The sequence below is a fragment of the Gopherus flavomarginatus genome, chromosome 10 (genome assembly GCF_025201925.1).
Source record: "Gopherus flavomarginatus isolate rGopFla2 chromosome 10, rGopFla2.mat.asm, whole genome shotgun sequence".
NCBI classification, from domain to species: Eukaryota; Metazoa; Chordata; order Testudines; family Testudinidae; genus Gopherus; species Gopherus flavomarginatus.
The window spans coordinates 1,090,532-1,116,934 of NC_066626.1; the positions used below are offsets into that span (position 1 = coordinate 1,090,532).

Below are 26,403 nucleotides of genomic sequence, written 5' to 3' on the forward strand. Positions count from 1 at the left end.
AAAGGAGGGGGGGAGTAAGAAATCAGCTAGTCAGCAAAAAAGTTTGTAATAAACAACTGGAATATAAAAGGAAAAAACTGCTGGTTTTTAGATGTGCAGAATCTGAGATTGTTATTTCTCCCTGGCACCTTATTTGAGCTCAAATAAATTTGGTTGTTTGCTTCTCCACCCTGTTGTGTTATTGCGCGGCACACCAGGCAACGGCCCCCCCCACTGTTGCTTGGCCTCAGGCAGTTATCTGCCGGCAACACCAGGGAAAAAGCCCCGAGCTGGAACTTAGTGAGAGTTCATAAGAGTAGGGCACTTGGGGTTAGGGTTAGGGTTCCTATGGGCAGGGCTTCCCACCTTAAGGTTAGGGTTTCTAAGGATAGAGCACTTGCAGCTAGGCTGAGAGTTCATAAGGGTAGGACACTTGGATCAGGTGAGAGAGAGAGGGAGGTTTGTAGGTGGAAATCAAATAATCAAGAGGGGAGAATGTGAAAGGTCTGCAACACGGCATGGCAGGCTGAGACTTTTATCTCCCTTCCATCCCTGCAGAAGGGGAAACTGAGGCAAGGCGTGATCTGATTCCCCTCTCCAAATTATTTTGCAAAGAAGGGGACTAGGGCTCCTATCTAAAACCAGTTCCCTTCCCATCCACTCTGCTTTCCCTGCTGCAAGGCCGCTGTAGGGCTGAATATTTCCATTAAACTATGGCTCCTTCATTTGCCCTGCAACAATAAAATAGACCGGCTTGGGGGGGGGGTAATAGCCCCCCCAAAGCTGTGTGGCTATTAAGGGGTTTGGGGAGCGACATGATAATATTCTAGATCAATCAAATGCCCAGCTCAGCTTTCTAGCCATCCAGCAGCACTAGGGCAGGGAGGGAAGGTGCTCTTGGTGCAGAGTGGTCATAAACCAGGGTGTGAATTTAGCGGGGATTGGGGGGTCCTCTTGAAATCCCACCTGATGCAGCCACACAGAATCACTAGCAGGGCTGGGAGAGGCCAGGAGTGGAAGCAGGTGGCCTGCGGGTGAGGGGACATTTGCCCTCAGTCCTGGGCTCTAGGATGGACTAGGCTGGGTGGTGGGTTCAGTCTAGTCTTCCAGCCTTTGCTCAGTGGAGTTTGTGTTTTCATCTGGCTCCACTGAAAAGATCAACAAGCCCAGTAAAAAGGGCGGTGAGAGAGGCAGGAAAGGGGTTGTAAGGGGTTTAAGTGACCCATCAGCGAAAGAGTAAAACTAGAGTTTGACTGGGTTTCCCCCCAGCCACCACTCCTGCAAACACTGGGGAAGGGGCAGCTCCATCCCCACTGAGGCTATGGTGAGGGGCTTCAGGGGATGAAGGAAGCCACATGGCAATCCCTTTCCCCCAGCACCCCCCTCCAGCCCCCAAACTCTGTCCCAAAGCCTGCGACCAACCCCTCTGCACTCCCTCCAGAGCCTGCACCCCTCCACCTTCCTGCACCCCACCTCGTGCCCCAGCCCAGAGACTGCACCCAGCATCCAAACTCTGTCCCACTCAGCCCAGGGCAAAGCTCCTTGGTCTGGCTCCCAGCCCCTCTCCAAGGGTTGCAGCTGTCTGGAGGTGCCTTCTACACCTTACTAATTCACATCTCATTCATTCAACAGGACAATTGATTACAAAGGGGGGAAGATCTTATTCTACTCCTAGCAAAAGACACTTTTCTTTTACCTTAATTACACTACCTTTGGGGCCCTGCTATAACATATTACCAAAGTTCAATACAAAGTCATATAAAAGTTATACAAAAATGCATAATACAGAGATTTATCTACAATGCATTGATTGACTGCTGTGGCAGTAATATATAGTGACCCCTGGGTCTTTGAATGAGGCTTTATACTTGGGGGGAAGTGAGGGGGCAAGTGGCGGGTGGGGAAAGAGGCAAGCACTGAGCCAGCAGGAGTTCTAGGGGCAGGCATGGGGGTTTCCGGCAAGGGAGGGAGAAGGTGAAGGAGGCGAGTGGTGGGTGGGGGACTGAATAGGAGGGATGCAGCAAGCCAGGTGGGGGGGTTAGGGGGTGAAGAAGGATGTGATGGTGGGGCTGAGCAGGGAGGGGGCAGGTCCTATTTTACTGCTGTGATCTGGTCACCCCACATGTGCTGTTTCTTCCCGCCCTCCCAACCTTGTTTCGATGGGGCGGAGCTGGGAAGGAGGGTTTGTTTCCATGGGACCGGGCGGCGCTGGGGGGGGAAAAGAGAGGGCAATTTTATATTAAGGAAATATTTTATAAATTTTAATAAAATAACATTAGTGCAGAAAATCAGTTGTACAACTATCAAAACAAATTATTTTCCTAATACGAAAGTGTAAATCAGCTAATTAATATATGATGCAATGTATGTAATATATAATTTTGTTATTATTTATATAGTCATGGAAAGTAAAATAACATGGAAGAAATGAAAGGGTTTTTAAAAAGTTTTTTTTGTTTTAGTCATCCCTGCGGGGCCCCATCGCAACTGTTCAAACTGGGCCCGCACTTCCTAAAGCCAGCCCTGGTAGGAGTCACTGGGTAAAATTCTCTGGACTCTGTTCCGATTCAGGTCAGAGCAGAGGTACCTAGTGATCTAGTCTGGCTGTAAAATCTATATATCAACATCAAACATGGTGTGAAAATAATCCTCGGAAACGGCTGTTCCCCACCCAGTCCCCAGCAAAGGGCTCTCCAAGGAAGGGGGCTGTTGAGGAAGGAAAGAAGAAAAATGTCCTTCTCTCCCTGTAAAAGCAGCAAAGAATCCTGTGGCACCTTATAGACTAACAGACGTTTTGGAGCATGAGCTTTTGTGGGTGAATCCCCACTTCGTCGGATGCATGTAGTGGAAATTTCCAGGGGCAGGTATATATACGCAAGCAAGAAGCAAGCTAGAGATAACGAGGTTAGTTCAATCAGGGAGGATGAGGCCCTGTTCTAGCAGTTGAGGTGTGAAAACCAAGGAGGAAAAACTGGTTTGTAGTTGGCAAGCCATTCACAGTCTTTGTTTAATCCTGAGTTGATGGTGTCAAATTTGCAGATGAACTGAAGCTCAGCAGTTTCTCTTTCAAGTCTGGTCCTGAAGTTTTTTTGCTGCAGGATGGCCACTTTAAGATCTGCTATTGTGTGGCCAGGGAGGTTGAAGTGTTCTCTTACAGGTTTTTGTATATTGCCATTCCTAATATCTGATTTGTGTCCATTTATCCTTTTCCGTAGAGACTATCCAGTTTGGCTGATGTACATAGCAGAGTCTCTGAGCTCCGCTAATAGCTTTGAATCCAAAAGCCAAGCCTGTGCTGATGCAAATTACCTAACTGAGAAGGAAAGGTGAGAACTGCCAGCACAAAAGAAGCTGCAAATAAAGAACATACCTGGTCAGCAAATAAATTACCTTCATAAAAGGCATGGTATAACAAGATACCTGTAATAGATTTGATGCTAAAGTTATTGTTAATATTAAACATTAAAATAAATTTAATGTTAGTAAGTACCCCTGTAACAACTTATAGTGTGTATGATTTTTGGAAAAATCCTTTAAAGTAATATGGTAATGATGCTTCTCAGCTATTACCTGTGAATAACTTAAAGCTTAACACAGCAGGAAAAACATTACAAACTTGGTCTGCTATATCAAAGGAAAAACTTGAGGTACACTACCTCATGGACTTAATAACTAAACAGTGGAATAATTTCTGCATAACCCTTACAAAGCAGAAGCCATTAAAACCTGGCCTGCCTATAAAAAAACAACAACAAAAACACAGGAAAATATGGGAGTAATTCCTCTGTTTTGCCTGCAATAAAAAAGGGTCTTTGTAAAAGAACGGAATCTTAACCAATAATCAATGCCACCCCAAAAGGGGTAGAAAAATGTTATTTTTGTCTTTCAGATAATCCAAAGTACTGTATAATGGGCTATGCGTATGTGTTAATTCTTGGGGAAAAGTGTTTAAAAAGTGTTAGCAACCCACCAAAAGACAAATGTAAATGTAATGTAAGTACTGTGTTTACAATAATCACATTTACTGTTTGCCACAACAACAACAGAGTCTCAGCTTACTGTAAGCAGTGATTTAGCTGAGTTCTCTATCAATCTAGCACTGAATGGCAAACAGTTACCAATCATCTGTTAAAAGATAAACAGGTAACATAGTTCCTAGAAAAAAAAATGTGGAAAACTGGACCATTCATATTATACACACAAATGGGGACACGTTAAGAATTGCAACTGCAGAAAAAACATAACAGCCTACCATTGGTATAACATATTTCTGGATGGTCTCCCACAACTACTGGCATACTAATGTTACTGCCCCTAATTGTTTTCACTAGGCTCTATGCATGGTAATCTTCCTCTTTTTGCATCACTGGGTTTCAAAATAGTCAATCTCACTCCATGACACCTGCTGCTCCAGTAATTTCAAAATGCAAATGATAAACAAGTGCTAAGACTTTCAAGAAGAATCATGTTTAAATATGGAACTAGGACTCTGCTCAATTTAATACATCTTCAGGACTTTTCTTGCCGCCACATGGTGGGAGTGTTTGTCCAGTGATTACAGCACAGTGCCAGGCCGCTCAGCGTGACTACTGCCTCATGAGGTCTTTGTGTTAAAAACACACCTGGCCTCTCTGTATGTCTCCCCTTCTATCAAATGGGACACTAAGTCTCCTGTACCACTCGGGAGAGAACGGTAGGCCATTCACTAGAGTCTGAAGAATGTTCAGATCCTTGGAGGAAAGGTATGAAACAAAGGCAAAGAGAACACTGAGGTGGCACATGATACGTCTTCAAATATGTAAAAGGTTGTTAAAGAGGATGGTGATCAATGGTTCTCCATGTCCCCCAAGGGCAAGACAAGATGTAATGAGCTTAGTTTGCAATAGGGGAAACTGAGGTTGGAAAAACTCTGACCATAAGGCTACTTAAGCACTGAAACAGGTTACCTAGGGAAATGGTCATTGGAGGGTTTTAAATCACCTCTCAGGGATGATTTAGGTGTATTTAATCCTGCCTCTGCATGGGGGAAGGACTAGATGACCTCTTGAGGTCCCTTCCAGCCCACACTTCTATGATTAGATTTGTCAAGCTGTCTGGAGTGGCTCGCAGGCGGGGTAATAACTTTCTCTTACCAAGAGAAGTTGGTCCAAAAAAGAGCTTACCTCACCCACCTTGTCTCTCTTCCGATCTTGGGCAGACTGTGAAGAAACAGGGCACAAACCAGACTGGTTGTGTGTTCTAGACTGAGATTTCACCAACCAAGTATCCCACGTGAAATCCTCTGCCGCTACAACAGCCTTAATGTGACAGTTCCCTGAGGGATCCGCTCTATCTTGTCATACAGGCAAACTTGCCTTTGTCATAGATGGGTCCTTACACCAAAAAATCACAATATTCAGGTTACTCCCAGTCCCAAAAGACCAGTCACTTACCCCAGGTCAACTGCATTTCCAATTCTTTATCAAAGAATGCTTGTAGCCAATCCTATAAAAAACGTGCTAAAGATTTATTAGTTAAGAAAAGAAAAGAGAGTTATTTTCAGGCTTAAAGCAGGTAAACATACATGAGTTACAGTCTTAGGTTCTAAAGGTCACAGAGCCTGCGTATTATAGAAGCTTCTGTGTATCCTTTAGGGCTAACCGAAGGTAAACAGCTTATGTTTAGAAGTCTTTGCCTCTCCAAGTTCAAACAACATAGATATAAAGTTCCTTCTGGTCAGGTATTTTAATTCCCTTTCCCCGGAGTTCAAACTGATGTGACAAGTGTTTGTGCATATCTCCTCTTCGTTGATGTAAGAGGAAAAATCAACAAATTTTGTCCACAGCTGTTCCATAATGGCTTTTTGATGGCGTTGGACAGGAGATGACACTTCTTGTGGTAAACTAGTATCTCACATTTGGTAATATTCTCTCCTGACTGAGGGTTTCCACTTTCATAGCAAACACTTTGATAGTTACAGAGCAAATACTTACATATTACCTTATAATATGGGATACAGATAAGTGAAATTAGTGCAGGCAGCAACTTACAAGCATTTCATACAATCCAAAGACTAAACACATCTCTATAAACCTAAAACCTATTTTAACAATACTAACACAGATAAGCCAGACTGGTTTCCAGCTGCGCATTTGATGCTTAGGAGCCTTGGAATGAGCTGGCACCTGGTTTGCCAGCATCACAGGAATGTAGTGCTTTGGGTCAGGGAGTGTCTCTTTGTAGTGTTTGTACAGCCCCTGGCACAGCAGTGGGAGAGATAGCTTAGTGCAGGGATAGGCAATCTATGGCACGTGTGCCGAAGGTGGCACACAGGCTGATTTTCAGAGGCACTCACACTGCCCGGATCCTGGACACCAGTCCGGGGTCTCTGCATTTTAATTTAATTTTAAATGAAGCTTCTTAAACATTTTAAATCTTTGTTTACTTTACATACAACAATAGTTTAGTTATATATTATAGACTTATAGAAAGAGACCTTCTAAAAAGGTTAAAATGTATCACTGGCACATGAAATCTTAAATTATAGTGAATAAATGAAGACTCAGCACAATGCTGCTAGAAGGTTGCTAACCCCTAGCTTAGTGGTTTGAGCATTAGCTTACTAAACCTAACATTACAAGTTCAATCCTTGAGGTAGCCATTTAGGGATTGGGGGCAAAAATTGAGGATTGGTCCTGCTTTGAGCAGGGGGTTGGACTAGATGACCTCCTGAGGTCACTTCCAACCCTAATATTCTATGACTAGGGGTCAAAGATACTACAAATAAATGTGTATTTTTTTTTCAGTGGAGAAAAAAAAAGTAGAAAAGGGAAAGATCATACTTCCTCCAGTTAAGTTCTTTACCTCCTTCCCTTCCCCATTTTTTTTTCCAGTAGAGAAAGAAAAAGGAGAAATAGAGAGGGGAGGGAGGAAAACAAGAATTTAAAAAAAAAAATCTAGATTTGTCAGGTTTCAAAAACCAAAACGGAAAATACAATTAAAAATGGAACAAAAATTGGGAAATTTTAAAACTAAACCAGTGGCTGTCAAGAAACTGTCAAAATGTGACATTTTCCCACAAAAAACACCGTTTTTTGGTGGGAACATTTTTCTAATAAAAGATGTCACACACATACCCATCTCTTGCTCCAATGCCATACCCTTCCCACAAGGGGGCAAGCCCTGGTGAAAACTGGGGCTTAGGTTGTAGATGGGAGATTTTTTTGGTGAGCATCAGAGGGGGAATCTTCATATTTTATATGAAGGTTCCCTAACAGTACCCTCAGTGGTGGGTTCAGTACCAGGGTTCTTGGATGAAATGCCCCAGCCTGTGTTATCCGGAGGTCAGACTAGATGACATAAACCGGGTCCCTTCTGTCTTTAAAATCTGTGAAGGGGAATGGGGGGCTAGGTCAGCTCTGAAATCCCACTTCCTCTGCCTAGCTGAGCGCTCCCTATGCCTGTTCTTCACAGGGGTGCTTGAGAGGCTTCAAGGCCTTTCCTTGCCATAAGCTTCCAGCTGAAGGAGGCTGTGCTTGTCTCATGCATCTTTGCACCACCCACTTCAGGGCAGATCCTACGCTTAATTTACGCTAGGTGAGGATCCGCCCCTTAAAAGGAGAGCACTAGAGGCCTGGCTTGCAGTTGCCTTCACAGAGCTTTTGATGCCAGCCACTTCATACGTTTCTCTGCCTCTACTTATATTTATACCTGCTTACTCTATTTTCCACTCTATGCATCTCATGAAGTGGGTTATAGCCCACAAAAGCTTATGCCAAATAAATATGTTAGTCTCTAAGGTGCCACAAGGACTCCTCGTTGTTTTACGGATACAGACTAACACGGCTACAACTCTGAAATCTGCCTCTACTGTTTTTTATTAAATGCTGCCTTTCCCTACCTCGTTCTGAGACAGGCTCATTCCTTGAGGCCTGTTCTGTCTGAGAACTGCCCTGTTGATGACAGTAGTGCCTAAGGTGCTGTACACACACAGGAGAGCTCACGCTCTAAGCAGACCAGACGGACACAGGGTGGGGAAGGGGTAGAATGCACAAGGTGATGGGAGCAAATGGCCCGTTAGTGCCAGGCTGTTTTGTTCTCCTGGGAGGGGGAGTTACTGAGGAGGAGAGAGCAGCTCCCTGGAAGGGACAGGGCAGAAGAGAAAGGGGTAAGCGGGGAACGGGGGCAGCTGTGGAGTGCAGCTGAGGTGAACGGAGTGGGGAGGTGGGTGGAAGCATTTGGAGCAAACAGCCAATCAGCACAGTGCGAAGGGTCCTTGCTTAGCTGCCTCAGCCCCTACTGGCTACCACCTCACTGCAGTTTGAGGCATTTGTGATAGTGTTGAACGTAGTAAAAACCAAAAGATTGAGCCAGAGAAGAGCCTGCTGCAGGGTGTGGCCAAGTGGGAATTTTTGGTTATATTTTCATGAATGGGGGCAGGGCAGGGACTTACCCAGTAGGGGTTGCTACCCAGTGGGGACAGAAGGGTCAAAAAGCTCCTGCAGGAGAGCAGGACACAGTGCTGGGGTCACAGGTGCCTGGAGTGACATGAATAGATTAAGGACTGGCTGAAACCCAGACCAGACAGACAATAGGATGCCCCAGGGACCTGTAGCAGGTGGAAGATGTAAGCTCAGCATGAGCTGCAGGAGGAAGACAAGAAAAGGGCTGACAGCAGGCTAGGATCTAAACTGGCCTTTGGAGAGAGACACTAGCTGGCACAGGGGACTGACAAAGGGACACAGAGAGAGGAGCATGGCTAGGTACCACCACGACAGCAGCCCCTCTGAATTCTGACCTGTCTTTACCACTGCTTCGCTGTGCTACCATAAGGCCTTCCTGCTGTTGTGTTCCAGGGGATTAATAAGCTCTAACCTCTTTTGAAAAGGCTGCCTGGTGTTACTACAAACACATGGTGAGGTGCAATGATCCCTGCCAAGGACAAAGTCGGAGCAGGAGTTTATCTTACTTGGATTCTTTGGGCAGAGCTCATGTGTGAAGCAGGCGTGCTGGAGCCCAGAGGCTCAGTCTGAGGCACTGAGGCCACAGGACTTACCTTTGAGGAAGAGTGGGAGCTTGTGACCTTCTCTTGGTGTTATCTGGACCAGTGATCTGCTAGGTCACTTCAATCCTTGACTCTGGGAGCCAGCCTTATCCTGCTCTGCTGTGAGAACCCCCACTCCGGGGCTGTTCACGCACAGTCTCTGGCATGTAAGCTGCTCCTTGGATTATGCAACCGAATGGCACTAGCCAATATCTCGGTCCCAGACACAACCCTAGGATCTTCCGTCTTGCAGTGTCCAGTTATGGCCGCTGGACACTGCAAGCTTATAGGAGTTCGTCAATTTAACAAAGAAATTGATATGTACCAGGCTTGTTCTCCCAAGGGGAGTCTCTGACACGCTTCAAATCAAATGCACTGCTTCAAGTAGAATAAACAAACAGATTTATTTACAAAGACAGATTTTAAATGATTATAAGTCAAAACATAAGTCAGATTTGGTCAAATGAAATAAAAGCAAAAATGCATCCTAAACCGATCTTAACACTGTCAATCTCCTTACAAACTTAGATGCGTCTCACCACAGGCTGGCTGGCTGCCCTTTCAGCCAGGCTCTCCTCTTTGATCAGTGCTTCAGTCGCTGGGTGGTGATGTCTGTAGATGGAGGTGGAATAGAGAGGAAGAGCATGGCAAATGTCTCTCCCTTTTATCATGTTCCTTCCCTCTTCACTTTGTTTCCCCGTCCCCTTCAGAGTCAGATGAGCATTGCCTCATCGCTGTGCCAAACTGACCAAAGGAAGGGGGGTGACTCACTTGAGAGTCCAACAGATCCTCTTTGTTGCTGCCTAGGCCAGTGTCCTCTGTTCCTGTGAGGCTGGGCTGGGTTTGTCCCATACCTGCCCTGATGAGGTGTGATCTGCCCCTCTGCTCTTGGGGAGTTTTTGCCTGGCCTTGTTTTAAGCCATGAGGACACATTTTCAGCCTCAAAACTATATACATGAAATTACAACCTATAACAATTACTATAACATTACCATAGCAACAATGCTCAGTATATCATGAGCCTTCTGAAGACGTCCAACATGACAAACTTTGCATTAGATACCACACAATTATATGAAAAGGATGAATGGGGGTAGTGTAGGGTGTTCCCACAAGGTACAGAACATCACATTTCCCTTTGGGTCAGGCACACGGAGGGGTTCCCTAGGGCACAGCACATGGTTCCACAGGATCTGACATAGGGGAAGCTAAGTAATCCACTAAAGGAAGAGTGATATTGTGGAGAAGAATCAAATTAGAGGAAACCCCAATACTCTCCCATCCACTTGAGATGCCAGAACAAGATTGCACTGCTCTGCCCAGCCAGGGCTGCTTTTACAGCCAGTTCCTTCCCTGTTTATGTGAGATCAGCCCCCTCAAGAGGAAGCCCTGTGATGCTGATCATTGCTAGAGGAACCCACCCTGGAGACAGGCTAGAGTTTTACCTATAGCTAAAGCAACAGAAGAGTCCAACTAAGTGATTTTGGCCCAGTTTGCAAGGCCTTACATGCAAGGTGGTGAATCAAGAGACAAGCTTTCCCCAGCAGAAGTTGGTCCAGTAAGAGAGATCACCTCACCCATCTTCTCTCTAATATCCTAGGACCCAACATGGCTACAACACTGCACTCAACTTCATGGCATCTGTTTGGAGAGAGCACAACTTCTGAATGCAATTGGGAGGGGAGGAGCATGCACACACAACCCCTGCCATGGGGGAAGAATTAAGGACTCCAGCATGGAAGGGATATGGGGGACTCTGATATGGGGTACACACAGCCCCTGCCACAAGTGGGGCTTTAGGGAGTTGCTAAAGTGCAGGGGAATGAGAGGATGACACAGAGCAGGTAGGGGAAGAAGTGGGAGCACCCAAGGAGTCCCTGCTGTTCACAATGAACTCAGCCTACAGAAGCTATGATGCATGCAACCCTCTAGTGGTAGCTCTCACACAAAGGGACAGCAGCTTGTGACAAATGCCCCTTGTACTGGGGTAGACTATGCTGCATGCAGCCCAGTTAATAGATCCACTGTCTTGCTGCAGAGAGCGGGGGAGCAAGGAACACTTTACCTGTAAGAGGCTTTAGCAAAGTTTGGACACCATCATCCAAAAGTGAGAGCCTCTGCAGGGTTGCAACTAGCTTCAAAGGAAGAAAGCAAGTCACTGTTAGAGGATATGGGACAATATGTTCAGAAGACTGAAAAGACAGGCTAAACTGGGCCCCTTCAAACAACATTGATTTACTACAGCCAAATGCAAGGAACAGCCATTTCAGAACAAGGAATGCAGGCCACATCTACCAAATGGTGGACTGGATCCTGGACAGCATTGGCTGAAGAGGGTTTACATGTCTTAGACGAAAAGAAGCAGCTCGTGAACTCCCATTGTGATGCTACAGCTGAGAGGACGAATATAATCCAGGTCTGTTTAAAAAAAGGGAGTAGTGAGGTGATTTTACCTCTTTAAGTGGCCTTGGTGAGACAGATATGGGAATATTGCATCCAGTACAGCCAGCTAGCTTTTTAAAAAAACTTAATTAGGGTTGTCAAGCAATTAAAAAAATTATTCAAACAATAACAGGATACCATTTATTTGAATATTTGTGGATGTTTTCTACATTTCCATATTCATACACAATACAAATTTCATACTCTACACAATACAATGTGTACAGTGCTCACTATATTTATTTTTTATTACAAATATTTGCAATGTAAAAAACAAAAACAACAGTATTTTTCAATTCACCCAATACAAGTTGAACTTACAAATGTAGAATTATGTACCACAAAAGCTGCATTCAAAAAATAAACAATGTAAAACTTTAGAGCTTACAAGTCCACTCAGTCCTACTACTTGTCAGACAAATTGTTTACATCTGCAGAAATATAATGCAGCCTGCTTCTTGTTTACAATGTCACCTGAAAGCAGAACAGGCCTTTGCATGGCACTGTTGTTGTAGCCAGTGCCACAAAATATTTATATGCCAGATGTGCTAAAGAGTCATATATCCCTTGATGCTTCAACCACCATTCCAGAGGACATGCATCCATGCTGATGATGGGTTCTGCTCAATAATGATCCAAAGCACAGCGGACCGATACATGTTCTTTTTCATCATCTGAGTCAGAGTCCAACAGCGGAAGGTTGATTTTCTTTTTTGGTGGTTTGGGTTCTGTAGTTTCTGCATCAGAGTGTTGCTCTTTTCAGACTTTTAAAAGCATGCTCCATACCTCACCCCTCTCAGATTTTGGATGGAACTTCAGATTCTTAAATCCTGGGTCCAGTGCTGTAGCTATCTTTAGACATTTCACATTAGTATCTTCTCTGTCTTTTGTTGAATTTGCAGTGAAAGTGTTCTTAAAATGAACAACGTGCTGGGTCATCATCTGAGACTGCTATAAAATGAAATATATGGCAGAATGTGGGCCAAAAAACAGAGCAGATGACATACAGTTCTCCCCAAGGAGTTCAGTCACAAATTTAATTAACACTTTATTTTTTTTAACGAGGTCATCATCAGCATAGAGGCATGTCCTCTGGAATGATGGCCTAAGCATGAAGGGGCATATGAATCTTTAGTGCATCTGGCCTGTAAATATAGAACCATAGAATATTAGGGTTGGAAGAGACCTCAGGAAATCATCTAGTCCAATCCCCTGCTCAAAGCAGGACCAACACCAGTATCTTGTGATGCCGGCTACAACAGTGCCATGCGTATGCCTGTTTCTCACTTTCAGGTGACATTGTAAACAAGAAGCAGGCAGCATTATATTCTGCAAATGTAAACAATTTTTCTGACAAGTAGTAGGACTGAGTGGACTTGTAAGCTCTAAAGTTTTACATTGTTTTATTTTTGAATGCAGCTTTTGTGGTACATAATTCTACCTATTCTGTCTATGTGCTGTTTAGAAAAGATAGGAAGAAAGGCAAAGGTGGTGGAGTAGCCTTGTACATCAATGATGAAATTAAATGTAGCGAAATAAGAAGCGATGGAATGGACAAGACAGAGTCTGTCTGGGCAAAAATCACACTGGGTAAAAAAGCAACTAGAGCATCCCCTGAGATAGTGCTTGAGGTGTGCTACAGACCGCCGGGATCGGATTGGGATATGGATAGAGACCTCTTTAATGTCTTTAATGAAGTAAACACAAAGGGGAAATGTGTGATTATGGGGGACTTCAACTTCCCGGATATAGACTGGAGGACGAGTTCTTGCAAGAATAATAGGGGTCAGATTTTTCTGGATGTGATAGCGGATGGATTTCTTCATCAAGTAGTTGAAGCACCTACCAGAGGGGATGCCATTTTAGATTTGGTGTTGGTGAGCAGTGAGGACCTCGTAGAAGAAATGGTGGTAGGGGACAACCTTGGTTCGAGTGATCATGAGCTGATTCAGTTCAAACTAGATGGAAGGATAAACAAATGTAGATCTGGGATTAGGATTTTTGACTTCTCGAGGGCTAATTTTAAAGAGTTAAGGAAATTAGTTAGGGAAGTGGATTGGATGGAGGAATTAGTGGATTTAAATGTGGAGGAGGCCTGGAATTACTTTAAGTCACAGCTGCGGAGACTGTCGGAAGCCTGCATCCCGAGAAAGGGGAAAAAAACCATGGGCAAGAGTTGTAGGCCAAACTGGATGGGCAAACAACTCAGAGATGGGATTAGACAAAAGCAGAAAGCTTACAGGGAGGGAAGGAAGGAGCAGGATCAGTAAGGAAAGCTACCTTGCTGAGGTCAGAACATGTAGGGATAAAGTGAGGAAGGCTAAAAGCCACATTGAACTGGAACTTGCAAAGAGAATCAAAACCAATAGTAAAAGGTTCTACAGCCACATAAATAAGAAGAAAACAAAGAAAGAAGAAGTGGGGCCGCTATACGCTGAGGATGGAATGGAGGTTAAGGATAACCTAGGCATGGCCCAACATCTAAACAAGTACTTTGCCTCAGTTTTTAATAAGACTAGTGAGGAACCTTGCGATGATGGAGGGATGATAAACGGGAATGTGGATATGGAAGTGGATATTACGGCAACTGAGGTAGAGGCCGTACTTGAACAGCTCGATGGGACGAAGTCGGAGGGCCCGGACAATCTCCATCCGAGGATATTAAAGGAACTGGCGCGTGAAATTGCGAGCCCGTTAGCGATAATTTTTAAGCAATCGATAAACTCGGGGGTTGTGCCGTATGACTGGAGGATTGCTAATGTAGTTCCTATTTTTAAGAAAGGGAATAAGAGCGATCCGGGTAATTATAGGCCTGTTAGCTTGACGTCTGTAGTATGTAAGGTCTTGGAAAAAATTTTAAGGGAGAAAGTAGTTAAGGACATAGAGGTCAATGGTAATTGTGACGAATTGCAACACGGATTTACTAAAGGTAGATCGTGCCAAACCAATCTGATCTCCTTCTTTGAGAAGGTGACGGATTACTTAGATAAAGGAAATGCGGTAGATATAATTTACCTAGATTTCAGTAAGGCGTTCGACACGGTTCCGCACGGGGAGCTGTTAGTTAAATTGGAAAAGATGGGAGTGAATATGAAAGTTGTAAGGTGGATAAGGAACTGGTTAAAGGGGAGACTCCAGAGGGTCGTATTGAAAGGTGAACTGTCGGGCTGGAAGGAGGTCACCAGTGGAGTCCCTCAAGGATCGGTTTTGGGACCGATCTTATTTAACCTTTTTATTACTGACCTTGGCACAAAGAGCGGGAATGTGCTACTAAAGTTTGCGGATGACACGAAGCTGGGGGGTATTGCTAACACGGAGAAGGACAGGGATACTATTCAGGAAGATCTGAACCACCTTGTAAACTGGAGTAATAGAAATAGGATGAAATACAACAGTGAAAAGTGCAAGGTCATGCATTTAGGAATTAATAATAAGAATTTTGGATATACGTTGGGGGCGCATCAGTTGGAAGCGACGGAGGAGGAGAAGGACCTTGGGGTACTGGTTGATAGCAGGATGACTATGAGTCGCCAATGTGATACGGCTGTTAAAAAAGCAAATGCGATTTTGGGATGCATCAGGCGGGGTATTTCCTGCAAGGACAAGGAGGTGTTAGTACCGTTATATAAGGCGTTGGTGAGACCCCATCTGGAATACTGTGTGCAGTTCTGGTGTCCCATGTTCAAGAAGGATGAATTCAAACTGGAACAGGTTCAGAGACGGGCTACGAGGATGATCCGAGGAATGGAAAAACTGCCTTATGAAAGGAGACTCAAAGAGCTTGGCTTGTTTAGCCTGGCCAAAAGAAGGCTGCGGGGGGATATGCTCACTCTGTATAAATATCTCAAGGGGTTAACGTTAGGGAGGGAGAGGAATATTTAAGTTTAGTACTAATGTAGGCACGAGGACGAATGGGTATAAACTGGATATAGGAAGTTTAGACTTGAAATTAGACGAAGGTTTCTGACCATTAGGGGAGTGAAGTTCTGGAATAGCCTTCCGAGGGAAGTAGTAGGGCAAAAGACTTTCCTGGCTTTAAGACAAAGCTTGATAAGTATATGGAGGGGATGTTATGATAGGATCGTTAATTTGGGCAATTGATCTTGAATTACCACCAGACAGGTCTGCTCAATGGTCTGCGGGGAGATGTTGGATGTGATGGGTACTGAGTTGCTGAGGAGAATTCCTTCTTGGGTGCTAGCTGGTGACTCTTGCCCACATGCTCAGGGTTTAGCTGACCGCCATATGTGGGGTCGGGAAGGAATTTTCCTCCAGGGCGGATTGGCAGGTGCCCTGGAGGTTTTTCGCCTTCCCCTGCAGCGTGGGGCACGGGTCGCTTGCTGGTGGTTTCCCTGCAGCTTGAGGTCTTCAAACCATTTTTGAGGATTTCAATAACTCGGTCCTGGGATAGGGGTTGTTATAAAATTGGATGGGGGGGGTTCTGTGGCCTGCCTTGTGCAGGAGGTCAGACTAGATGATCAGATTGGTCCCTTCTGACCTATGAGTCTATGAGTCTATGAGTCTGAGTGATTAGCTAAACAAGCAGTAGGATTGAGTGGACTTGTAAGGTCTAAAGTTTTTCATTGTTTTGTTTTTGAATGCAGTTATGCAACAAAAAAAACATTACATTTGTAAGTTGCACTTTCATGATAAAGACATTGCAGTACAGTACCTGTATGAGGTGAATTGAAAAATATTATTTTTTCATCATTTTTACAGTGCAAATATTGTAATAAAAATAATAGAGAGTGCTGTACACTTTGTATGTGTTGTAATTGGCTTTAGGCCAATTCCACCAATTCCCCTGAATTGGGCCCTGTGCCTAAGAGGGCCCGTGCCCAGTGAGAATCTCTTCCCTGCCTAGAGGCGACTTTTTAATTTTTACTCACCTGGCAGCTCTCCGGGTCTTCGGCGACACTTTGGCGGTGGGTCCTTCAGTGCCACTGAAGACCTGGAGCGAGTGAAGGACCCGCCGCCAAAGACTCGGAGCACCGCCCGGTGAGTACAAGCCCTATGTGTTTTTTACATTTTTTTTTTATATATAGTCATCCCTGCCGCGGCCCCATTGAAACTGTTCAAATTGCATTTCCTAAAGCCAGCCCTGCTGAAATGAATATATTTGAAAATGTAGAAAAAGATTGAAAATATTTAATAAGTTTCAACTGGTATTCTATTGTTTAACAGTACGATTAATCACAATTAATTGTTTTGAGTTAATCGTGAGTTAACTGCAATTAATCCACAGTCCTAATTTAAATAAGTGTTGAAAAATGGAGGAAGGTGCAGAAAAGAGCTTCAGAAATGGTTCAAGGGCTGGAGAAGATGCCTTGCAGTGAGACCCAGGGAGCTCAGGCTGTTCAGCTTATCAACACCAGCTTATCAGCATACCTCCCGTGGAATGTCAGATACTGGGATCTAAAGGGCTCTTCAATCTAGGGGAGAAAGTCAGAGCAAGAGGCAGTAGCTGAAGGTGAAAGCAAAGAGATTCAAATTAGAAATAAGGCACATTTTTCATAGTGGTGATGATTACCCCTTGGAATAAACTCCCATGGGAAGGGGATGGATTCTCCTTCTCATGGGGAGGTCTTCAAATCCAGGCTGGAGGCCTTTTGGAAGATGCTTTAGCCAAACAGGTTACTAGGCTTCATATGGGGGTAACAGTGAAATTCCTGGCCTGTGATAACTAGGTCAGGCTATACGGGCCACTAGATCTTAAGAGGCATAAGAATGGCCATACTGGGTCAGACCAATGGTCCATCTACCCCAGTATCCTGTCTTCTGACAGTGGCCAACGCCAGATGTCCCAGAGGGAATGAACAGAATAGGTAATCAAGTGATCCATCCCGTTGTCCATTTCCAGCGTCTGGCAAACAAAGACTAGGGATGCCATCCCTGCCCAGCCAGGCTAATAGTCATTGATGGAACTATTCTCCATGAACTTATCTAGTTCTTTTGAACCCTGTTATAGTCTTGGCCTTCACAACATTCTCTGGCAAGGAGTTCCACAGGTTGACTGTGTGTTGTGTGAAGATATAATTCCTTTTGTTTGTTTTAAACCTGCTGCCTAGTAATTTCACTTGGTTACACCTAGTTCTTGTGTTATGAGAAGGAGTAAATAATACTGCCTTATTCACTTTCTCCTCATCAGTCACAATTTTATAAACCTCTATCATACCCCCCTAGTAGTCTCTTTTCCTGAAAAGTCCCAGTCTTATTAATCACTCCCCAAAGGCAATGAAGGGTTCATTCCATCCAAGCCACCTCTGTTGGGAAGGAAGAGTAGATGGAAAATGCACTTTTCAGAAGGTTTAATGTGGCACTGGGCACCTGTCAGGCCATTGACATGGTCTCTTCTGGGAGCAGAGAATGCGACACTGTTGATACAAAGGGAAGTTTTATTTCTCAGTCTGGACACTAAGATAATGTTTAAAATGGCTGTTGGGAAATCTACAAGTTTAAAAGCTTCAACTCTTCTCCAGGCTTCTCTTTCCCACAGTAAGAGCCTCACAGACAGCCTGCAGAAAGAGCAAGAGAGAGAGAGAGAGTCAGGAATTATGACAGACTGCAGGCAGGGGAAGATACTACATTTATAAACAGCAGGTCCTGCTGTAATGTCACATGCCATGATCGAGTTATGTCAAGGTTACAGAAATGAAGACCGTGTTTTCAGAGTCAGAAGCCAAGGCATCAATTGAAGGGCTGAGCTACCGGCTATATGCACCCTAGTGTTGAGGCAGTTATGCTGGTATAGGAGTGATAGTCCTGGGATAACTATTCCTATACGAGAAGGTAAATAAACTACTGATATAAACATGTAGAACTACATCCACTCTAGGGGTGGTACTGGGGTCTACAGTGCTAAAAAGTCACACCCCTCACTGATCTAACTGCCCCAGTACAAGATCTGTACACAGACCAGGCCTTAGGGTCACATGTTACTTATACAAGAGGGCACTATTTTAGTGTGCACTATATAGCCTCAGAAAGCTTCTGACTCAAAAGGAACATCAGCCTGTTTCTAGTGGAGGAAGGTCCTCTAGGACACTGAGCTTTCAGGAAGTGACACTAGTTCAGTAACATTCACTTTGGGCAGGAAGCAGCTTTGCTGGAGTCCACCCTCATTTAGGATCTTCGTTCGACTGCCCCCTCATTCCATGGGATTATTGGCTCCCAGCTACAGGACACGTTCTGCTCATGAAAGCAGTGTGCCTTGAGCAAGTACCTTAGTAACTAGTCCCTTCAGAGACTAGACAGCAAATGTCCCGGAGTACAAGACATGCCCAAGACATGAGTACAGTAAGACTCAGCGCTGACCCAGTACAGCAGGGACATACAGGCTCTTGTGATAAACTTGATGTCATATCATGACCCCTCCCCACCTTCCAGACACTTATAAAAGTTCAGTCCCACTTCGATGGTGTCCTGGCCTCATACCATTTCTCCAGGAGTGACCCTTCGGAGTCCATGCTGCTGCTGAGGTGCTCACGGCCTGCATTTGCTGGTTTCCATCCTGGCCTGTCTCACCAACACTGGACAATGAGACGGAAATGGAGATGAGTTAGTACACATACACCAGGATGAGCACTTAGCATGGCCCATGTCAGGCTGCCAGACAGCATGTGGGAGCTGTCTGAAGGGACTTTCTGCATAGGACATGCCTGCATCACGGGACTCTGCCTTCATAAGCACCATCCCCACTGCCACATGCATCATAGTCCAGGTTACCCAGCTCTGAAAGGCCAGTTCTAAATAGGACCTCATGGCATTCCCTGGGATCTGCCACCTTTGTGTGCTTGAGAGTTCCCCCTTCTGCCAGCTGGACTTTCCCTTAGGGAGTCCTGGCAGGGTCCTTCTATCTTGTTCCATGCCAGAGTGCACTGGATTGTTTCCCCACAATACCCTTGGTAACAAGAAAGTCTTGCCCCCAGGCAGGGGCAATGCCTTGGTTGTAAGCTGTCATGTGCCTTCCCAGGGCAGCCCACACGAGCTTGGGCCTTCAGCCCAAGTGAATGATGGCCCCCTCCCAATTTGGCAAACAGCAGCTGTTCAGGCACCTGCATGGATTTTACTCCTGGCCGGGAGGGTTTGTGGAGAATGTGCCCACAGTGTCTGGATCATGAGCTCTCTGGGGCATGAGCAGTCTTGGCTTGTTTGCCCAGCCCCTAGCACAGTGGGGTCCTGCTCCCCATCTGAGGTCCCCAGGTGCTACCACCACTCGGACCCTACTTAGAAAGCACATTTACAGTAACTGGCAGAAGTCAGCATTTCCTGCTGCCATGTGTTTAAACGGGGGAAGGAGCTAGACATGTTCCACTCACAAAGCAGGATTTCAGGGTGAAGCAGCCAACAGCTGACTGCTCCTGCATATCCAGTCTTGCTTTGGAACACAGCCTGTGTTTCCTTAGAGGGATATTTCACTTTCAGTCCCCACCGCATGCCTGGCTTTGCAGTTCTCCTCTCTGCAGGACCCTCCATCTCCATGTGCTGCATGCATTGCATTGCAGGGCACATCCCCTCCAGCAGGGGGCAGCACACAGATGCACATGCAGACACACCCTGAGCAGGGCTCATCCCTCCAGCAGGGGGCAGCACACATATGCCCCCCCATGCACATGCAGACACACCCAGAGCAGGGCTCATCCCTCCAGCAGGGGGCAGCACACATATGCCCCCCCCCATGCACATGCAGACACACCCAGAGCAGGGCTCATCCCTCCAGCAGGGGGCAGCACACATATGCCCCCCCTATGCACATGCAGACACACCCAGAGCAGGGCTCATCCCTCCAGCAGGGGGCAGCACACATATGCCCCCCCATGCACATGCAGACACACCCAGAGCAGGGCTCATCCCTCCATCAGGGGGCAGCGCTTGCACATGTGCACACACATATACACACACACGCTATTGTTCCTGGTCACTGACACCCCCCACTACGCTGCCCCCCACAGCCCATGAACTACGACCTCACCAAGAACTACCTGGACCTGGTGGTGACCCACACGTCTGTCATCCTGTTGCTGTCACGTATCGAGGACCGCAAAGCCCTGATTGGGATGTACAACTGTGCCCATGAGATGACCAGGGCAGCGGGTGAGAGGGAACTGGGGGGAGGGGACTGAGGGGGGTTGTGCAGGAGAGGGTGGTTCACACAACGCTGGGCTGGGCCACGGGATCCCTGCTGCCGGGTCTGTGTGGGTCAGAGGGCTCCAGGGGGCAGTGTACAAATCCCAGAGGTAGTGCCCATGTGGAAGAGTGAGGTGCACTGGCAAAGCCAGCAAGGTCATTTGCCATGAGGTGCATGACCCAGGCATTGCATTGCAGTTCAGGGAGGGATGCACAACCCAGGCATTGGGGGGCAGTTTGCTGAGGGTTGCATGACGCAGGCAGTGGGAACAGTTTGCTGAGGGGGCATGAACCAAATCTCTGCCCTTGCTGTCCCCTTGCAGCGACCCCTGCTACGCTTGGCTGGCCCAGATGGTGCTGGAGTATGACACCCCACTCAAGGAACTCACAGAGGAGTTCAGGCCTCACACCAAGGTGAGTGACATTGGCAATGGGCTGTGCTCATGGGGGAGGGGGTGGCTGGCACTGGTGATAACCACTGGACGCAGCAAGGGGCTGTGGAGCAGGGGAGGGGATGGCTGGTACAAGTGATAATCACTGGGCACAGCAAGGGGCTGTGGACCAGGGGAGGGGATGGCTGGTACAAGTGATAATCACTGGGCACAGCGAGGGGCTGTGGACCAGGGGAGGGGGTGGCTGGCACTAGTGATATCTGCTGTTCCCAGCTGTCACTGCATGAGAGCAGAGTCTGTGCTGCATGCACGGTCCTGTGAGAGGGCCGGCGCTACCATTTAGGCAGCGTAGGCAATCACCTAGGTGTGCCAGAATAAATGATGGGTGACGTTTTGCCGGAGGGGGCTGCAGGCGGCTCCGGTGGAGCTGCCGCAGTGGTGCCTGCGGATGGTCCGCTGGTCCGCGGCTCCGGTGGAGCTGCCGTAGTTGTGCCTGCGGACAGTCGGCCGCTCGCGCGGCTCCAGTGGATGTCCCGCAGGCACGACTGCGGCAGCTCCACCGGTGCCGCGAAGCTCCGGACCATCCGCAGCAGCACTGCGGGCAGCTCCACCGGAGCCGCGGACCAGCGCGCGGATGCGGCGGCGAAATTCCCATCTGCCTAGGCGCGCTCAATCCCTAGCGCCGGTCCTAGCCCTCACCCCTGGCCTTTTCATTGGGCCCCCGCCCCTGAGCCCCCTGACCCCTTCCTTTCCGCAACCCAATACGACTGCACACCCTGCAGCTGATTCGTGCTGAACCGCACCTAGGGAACAACTCTACACGCTCGTGCTGCACACAGAGCACTTCCTCACCCTTGTGTCCGCCCCGATACCAAGTGGCTGGATGAGGAACCCCGGTGGTCCAGCCTGTACTTGACCTTGGTCCCTTGGCCTGCTAGGGACATTGGTGGCTACTCCTTCATGGAGCCTTGAGCACAGGCGTGTACCTGGCGTGACTCACCTCCATCCTGATGCCTGTCCATTTTGCAGCGTGAGGGAGACCCTGACGCTCACCTATCTGCAATGTGCCAGGTTGCAGCCCCTTTTCCGGCTCCTTCAGAACCCCTGCTGAGGTTCTGGCTGCACTTTTCCCCACACCTCTTCATATACACACACCCTGTCTGCAGCCCCACGAAGTCACAAGACCTCCTCAGCAACCTGCTCCCAGTGCTGGTCAAAGGGCCTGTTCTCAGCACCAGGAGGAGGATGCTAGACGGGGGGGTGCTCTGCGACAGTGGGTCCTATTTCCGTTCCTCCTTGTCTCATGCATCCGGGCAGAGTTCCTATGGGTGGCGTCTTCTACTGGCTCTCTAGACACCTTTGAGGAGCAATGTGTGCTGTCCAGGGTACTTTGCTCAGTGTCCCCTCTGGATCCCTGCTTTTGAACCTATGACCCTGTGATGAGCTCCTTGGGGTGCAGCTTGGAACTCTGGGACTGCTGTGCCCCCTTTGGTTTCTGCAGCCTGGGAGGTATAGAAAGTCACACCTCCCCCCTTAGGTTACTGCAGGAGGGTTGGTCACTGACTAACTCGAAGACAGTTTGTGTATAGTTCTCTTGGCATCCAGCCATCAAGGCCATGAGGTGGCGTGCCTCAGTTTCCCCATTCACACACAGCATACCAGATTTGTTATGGTTTCTTTGCTGTGATAAGCTTTTAAATCTGCTTACAGGCATTAACTGAGAACTAGCGTTACCATAAGCCAGGGGTGGCCAACGTGAGCCTGAGAAGGACCCACAATTTACCAATGTACATTGCCAAAGAGCTACAGTAATACATCAGGAGCCCTTGATCAGCCCTGCCCCCTGCTCCCAGTGCCTCCCACCACCAGCAGCCCCTCCATCAGCACCTACCCTTCCCTCCCATCAGCTGTTTCCTGGCATGCAGGAGGCTCTGGGACGTGAGCAGGGAGGAGTGAGGGCACGGCAGGCTCAAGGGGAGGGGGGGCACAGAGTGGGGGCAGGGCCTGTGGGGTGAGCAGTGAGCACCCCCCTGGCACATTGGAAAGTTGGCACCTGTAGCTCCAGCCCCAGAGTCAGTGTCTATACTAGGAGCCGCATATTAACTTCTGAAGAGCCGCGTGCAGCTCCGGAGCCCCAGGCTGGCTGCCCATGCCATAAGGTTTAATGTCAGTAACAAAATTCTTATCCCAAAACTTAACATTAATACCAACTTTTTGTGTATCACAGATGGGTGTTTACAAGCAGCAAGAATCCTGTGGCACCTTATAGACTAACAGACGTTTGGAGCATGAGCTTTCGTGGGTGAATACCCACTTCCTCAGATGCATGTAATGGAAATATCCAGGGGCAGGTATATATATGTGTGCTTAGCAAGCAAGGCTAGAGATAACGAGGTTCAGTTCAATCAGGGAGGATGAGGCCTGTTCTAGCAGTTGAGGTGTGAAAACCAAGAGAGGAGAAACTGGTTCTGTAATTGGCAAGCCATTCACAGTCCTTTGTTCCAATCCTGAGCTGATGGTGTCAAATTTGCAGATGAACTGAAGCTCAGCAGTTTTCTCTTTGAAGTCTGGTCCCTGAAGTTTTTTTTGCTGCAGGATGGCCATCTTAAGGTCTGCTATAGTGTGGCCAGGGAGGTTGAAGTGCTCTCCTACAGGTTTTTGTATATTGCCATTCCTAATGTCTGATTTGTGTCCATTTATCCTTTTCCGTAGAGGACTGTCCAGTTGGCCGATGTACATAGCAGAGGGGCATTGCTGGCATATGATGGCGTATATTACATTGGTGGATGTGCAGGTGAATGAACCAGTGATGGTGTGGCTGATCTGGTTAGGTCCTGTGATGGTGTCGCTGGTGTAGATATGTGGGCAGAGTTGGCATCGAGGTTTGTTGCATGGATTGGTTCCTGAGCTAGAGTTATTATGGTGTGGTGTGCAGTTACTGGTGAGAATATGTTTCAGGTTGGCAGGTTGTCTGTGGGCAAGGATTGGCCTGCCACCCAAGGCCTGTGAAAGTGTGGGATCATTGTCCAGGATGGGTTGTAGATCCTTGATGATGCGTTGGAGGGGTTTTAGCTGGGGGCTGTATGTGATGGCCAGTGGAGTCCTGTTGGTTTCTCTCTTGGGTTTGTCTTGCAGTAGGAGGCTTCTGGGTACACGTCTGGCTCTGTTGATCTGTTTCCTTATTTCCTCGTGCGGATATTGTAGTTTTGAGAATGCTTGGTGGAGGTTTTGTAGGTGTTGGTCTCTGTCTGAGGGGTCAGAGCAGATGCGGTTGTACCTCAGTGCTTGGCTGTAGACAATGGATCGTGTGATGTGCCCGGGATGGAAGCTGGAGGCATGAAGGTAGGCATAGCGGTTCGGTGGGTTTTCGATATAGGGTGGTGTTTAATGTGACCATCACTTATTTGCACCGTGGTGTCAAGAAAGTGGACCTCCCCTTGTAGATTGGTCCAGGCTGAGGTTGATGGTGGGGTGGAAGCTGTTGAAATCATGTGGAATTTTTTCCAGAGTCTCCTTCCCATGGGTCCAGATGATGAAGATGTCATCAATGTAGCGTAGATAGAGAAGGGGTGTGAGTTGGACGAGAGCTGAGGAAGCGTTTGTTCCAGGTCGGCCATGAAGATATGGCAATTGTGGGGCCATGGCGGGTGCCCATAGCAGTGCCACTGATCTGGAGATATATATTGTCATCAAATTGAAATAGTTGTGTGTAAGTATAAAGGCACAGAGCTCAGCAGCCAGTTGTGCTGTGGCATACTCAGGATAGTGTCCTGACAGCTTGTATTCCATCTGTGTGTGGGATGTTTGTGGTAGAGAGCCTCTACATCCATGGTGGCTAGGATGGTGTTTTTCTGGTGATGGTGACCAATGCATTGTAGTTTCCTCAGGAAATCAGTGGTGTCACGGAGATAGCTGGGAGTGCTGGTGCATAGGGTCTGAGTAGAGAGTCCATATATCCAGACAGTCCTTCAGTGAGAGTGCCAATGCCCGAGATGATGGGGCGTCCAGGATTTCCGGGTTTGTGGATCTTGGGTAGTAGATAGAATAACCCTGGTCGGGGCTCTAGGGGTATGTTGATTTCTTCTGGTGTTAGTGTAGGGAGTGTCCTGAGTAGATGCTGTAGTTTCTTAGTGTATTCCTCAGTGGGATCTGAGGGAAGTGGCCTGTAGAATTTGGGTGTTTACAAGTATCTTTATGATACCATACCTCCTGTTCAGACACTGTAGTATGAGGTTAGTTTGTTCGGTACCCCAGGGTGTCTTTGACTCTCTCCCGTGTAATCAGTCACTGGTTTTTCTTTCCCCTCAGCATTCCCCTCTGCATGGGCTCTTAATTTTAATTACTTTTCTAGGATTTTAATGTCTCAGGGTCTGGCCAGATAAGGGTCCAGGTGGATCCTGCACACTGGCTGACCCTTTGGGGGGCTACCTCCCAACCCCAGGACTGTACATATGCAAAAAATCCAGCTTTCTTTTTGGGGTTACTTCAGTGTTTTCCCCTCCAGCTCTGAGTCCTTCCCTGCCCCCTAGAGGGCTGTGATCTGTGCTCTCTGGGCTAGGTTGTGTTTACCCTTTGATCAGATTCAACTTTTCTCAACAGCTCTCTCATAACTGTTCCCTGTCTCTCACCAGCCTAGGGGAAAATACCCTCTTCTCTGTCAGATGGGTATTTCTGCTCTCACAAACTGCCACTTGGCAATTTTCTGGTCTCAACTTCTCTGCTGTCACAGGCATTGGAGCTGCATCTTGGTTTAAAAAGACAGTTAGGTTTCAAACACATATCAGAAATAGCATCCTGAAAAACTGGGACCTGGATTGGGGTACCCTCCCCCAGCCCTTTCTCTGTCCCTGAGAAGTCAGCTGTGTGACTTTCCCCTCCAGGAGGTCAGTTACACAGTTCCTTCTCAGAACCTGGGTCACAGGCTGAGTGTCTGGATGCACAGATGTTGACTCAGCATCCAGTCCTGGGCATCCTCTCCCAAGTGACCAGTGAGGAGACATTCCTGTACCCCCACTATTTCTTCTCCAGTCTCCTCCTCTGGGCCCCCTCCCAAGGACACATTCTCTCTGTGCTCCCTAGGAAGAGGTCCCCTCCTTGTTCAGCTGCAAAACTCTGGGACAGTTTCCTTAATCACTGACAACACCTCTCCTGCCCCTGCACCTGAGGGCATGTTGTCTTCTGCTGGAAAGGAGCTAGTCTCTGGCCCTCCCATTCTTGGAGGCACCCTGCTTCCCTGTGTTACAGAGTCACCGGAATCCTCACCCACCCCCAGTGGTTTCTGAGATCCCCTGCCCCCTTCCCTGGGCTCTCCTCTGGGACACACTGCTCTCTGCTCCCTAGAGCCGGGTTTTATCTCTGGTTCAAGCTGCAACTTGCTGACAGCTAACAACCTGGATAGTTCTCTCCTGGCAGGCGTTACACCCCACATTCCTTCCAGCTGCA

General features: G+C 47.3%; 3 protein-coding genes across 3 annotated transcripts in view; 1 reads left to right on the forward strand and 2 right to left on the reverse strand.

Moving 5' to 3' along the window:
• LOC127058928 (maestro heat-like repeat-containing protein family member 2B) overlaps positions 1-26,403 on the reverse strand; it is an 852,871-nt gene that overhangs the window by 703,474 nt on the left and 122,994 nt on the right. The gene's annotated exons all lie outside the window — the stretch shown is intronic.
• The window catches only part of LOC127058925 (uncharacterized), a 613,715-nt gene that overhangs the window by 483,645 nt on the left and 103,667 nt on the right, over positions 1-26,403 (reverse strand). The window lies entirely within an intron of this gene.
• The window catches only part of LOC127030048 (nck-associated protein 1-like), a 56,134-nt gene continuing 50,128 nt past the window's right edge, over positions 20,398-26,403 (forward strand). The window contains 3 exon segments of the mRNA XM_050915957.1: positions 20,398-20,521; positions 20,524-20,536; positions 20,893-20,983. Coding sequence (XP_050771914.1) covers positions 20,398-20,521; positions 20,524-20,536; positions 20,893-20,983 — 228 coding nt within the window.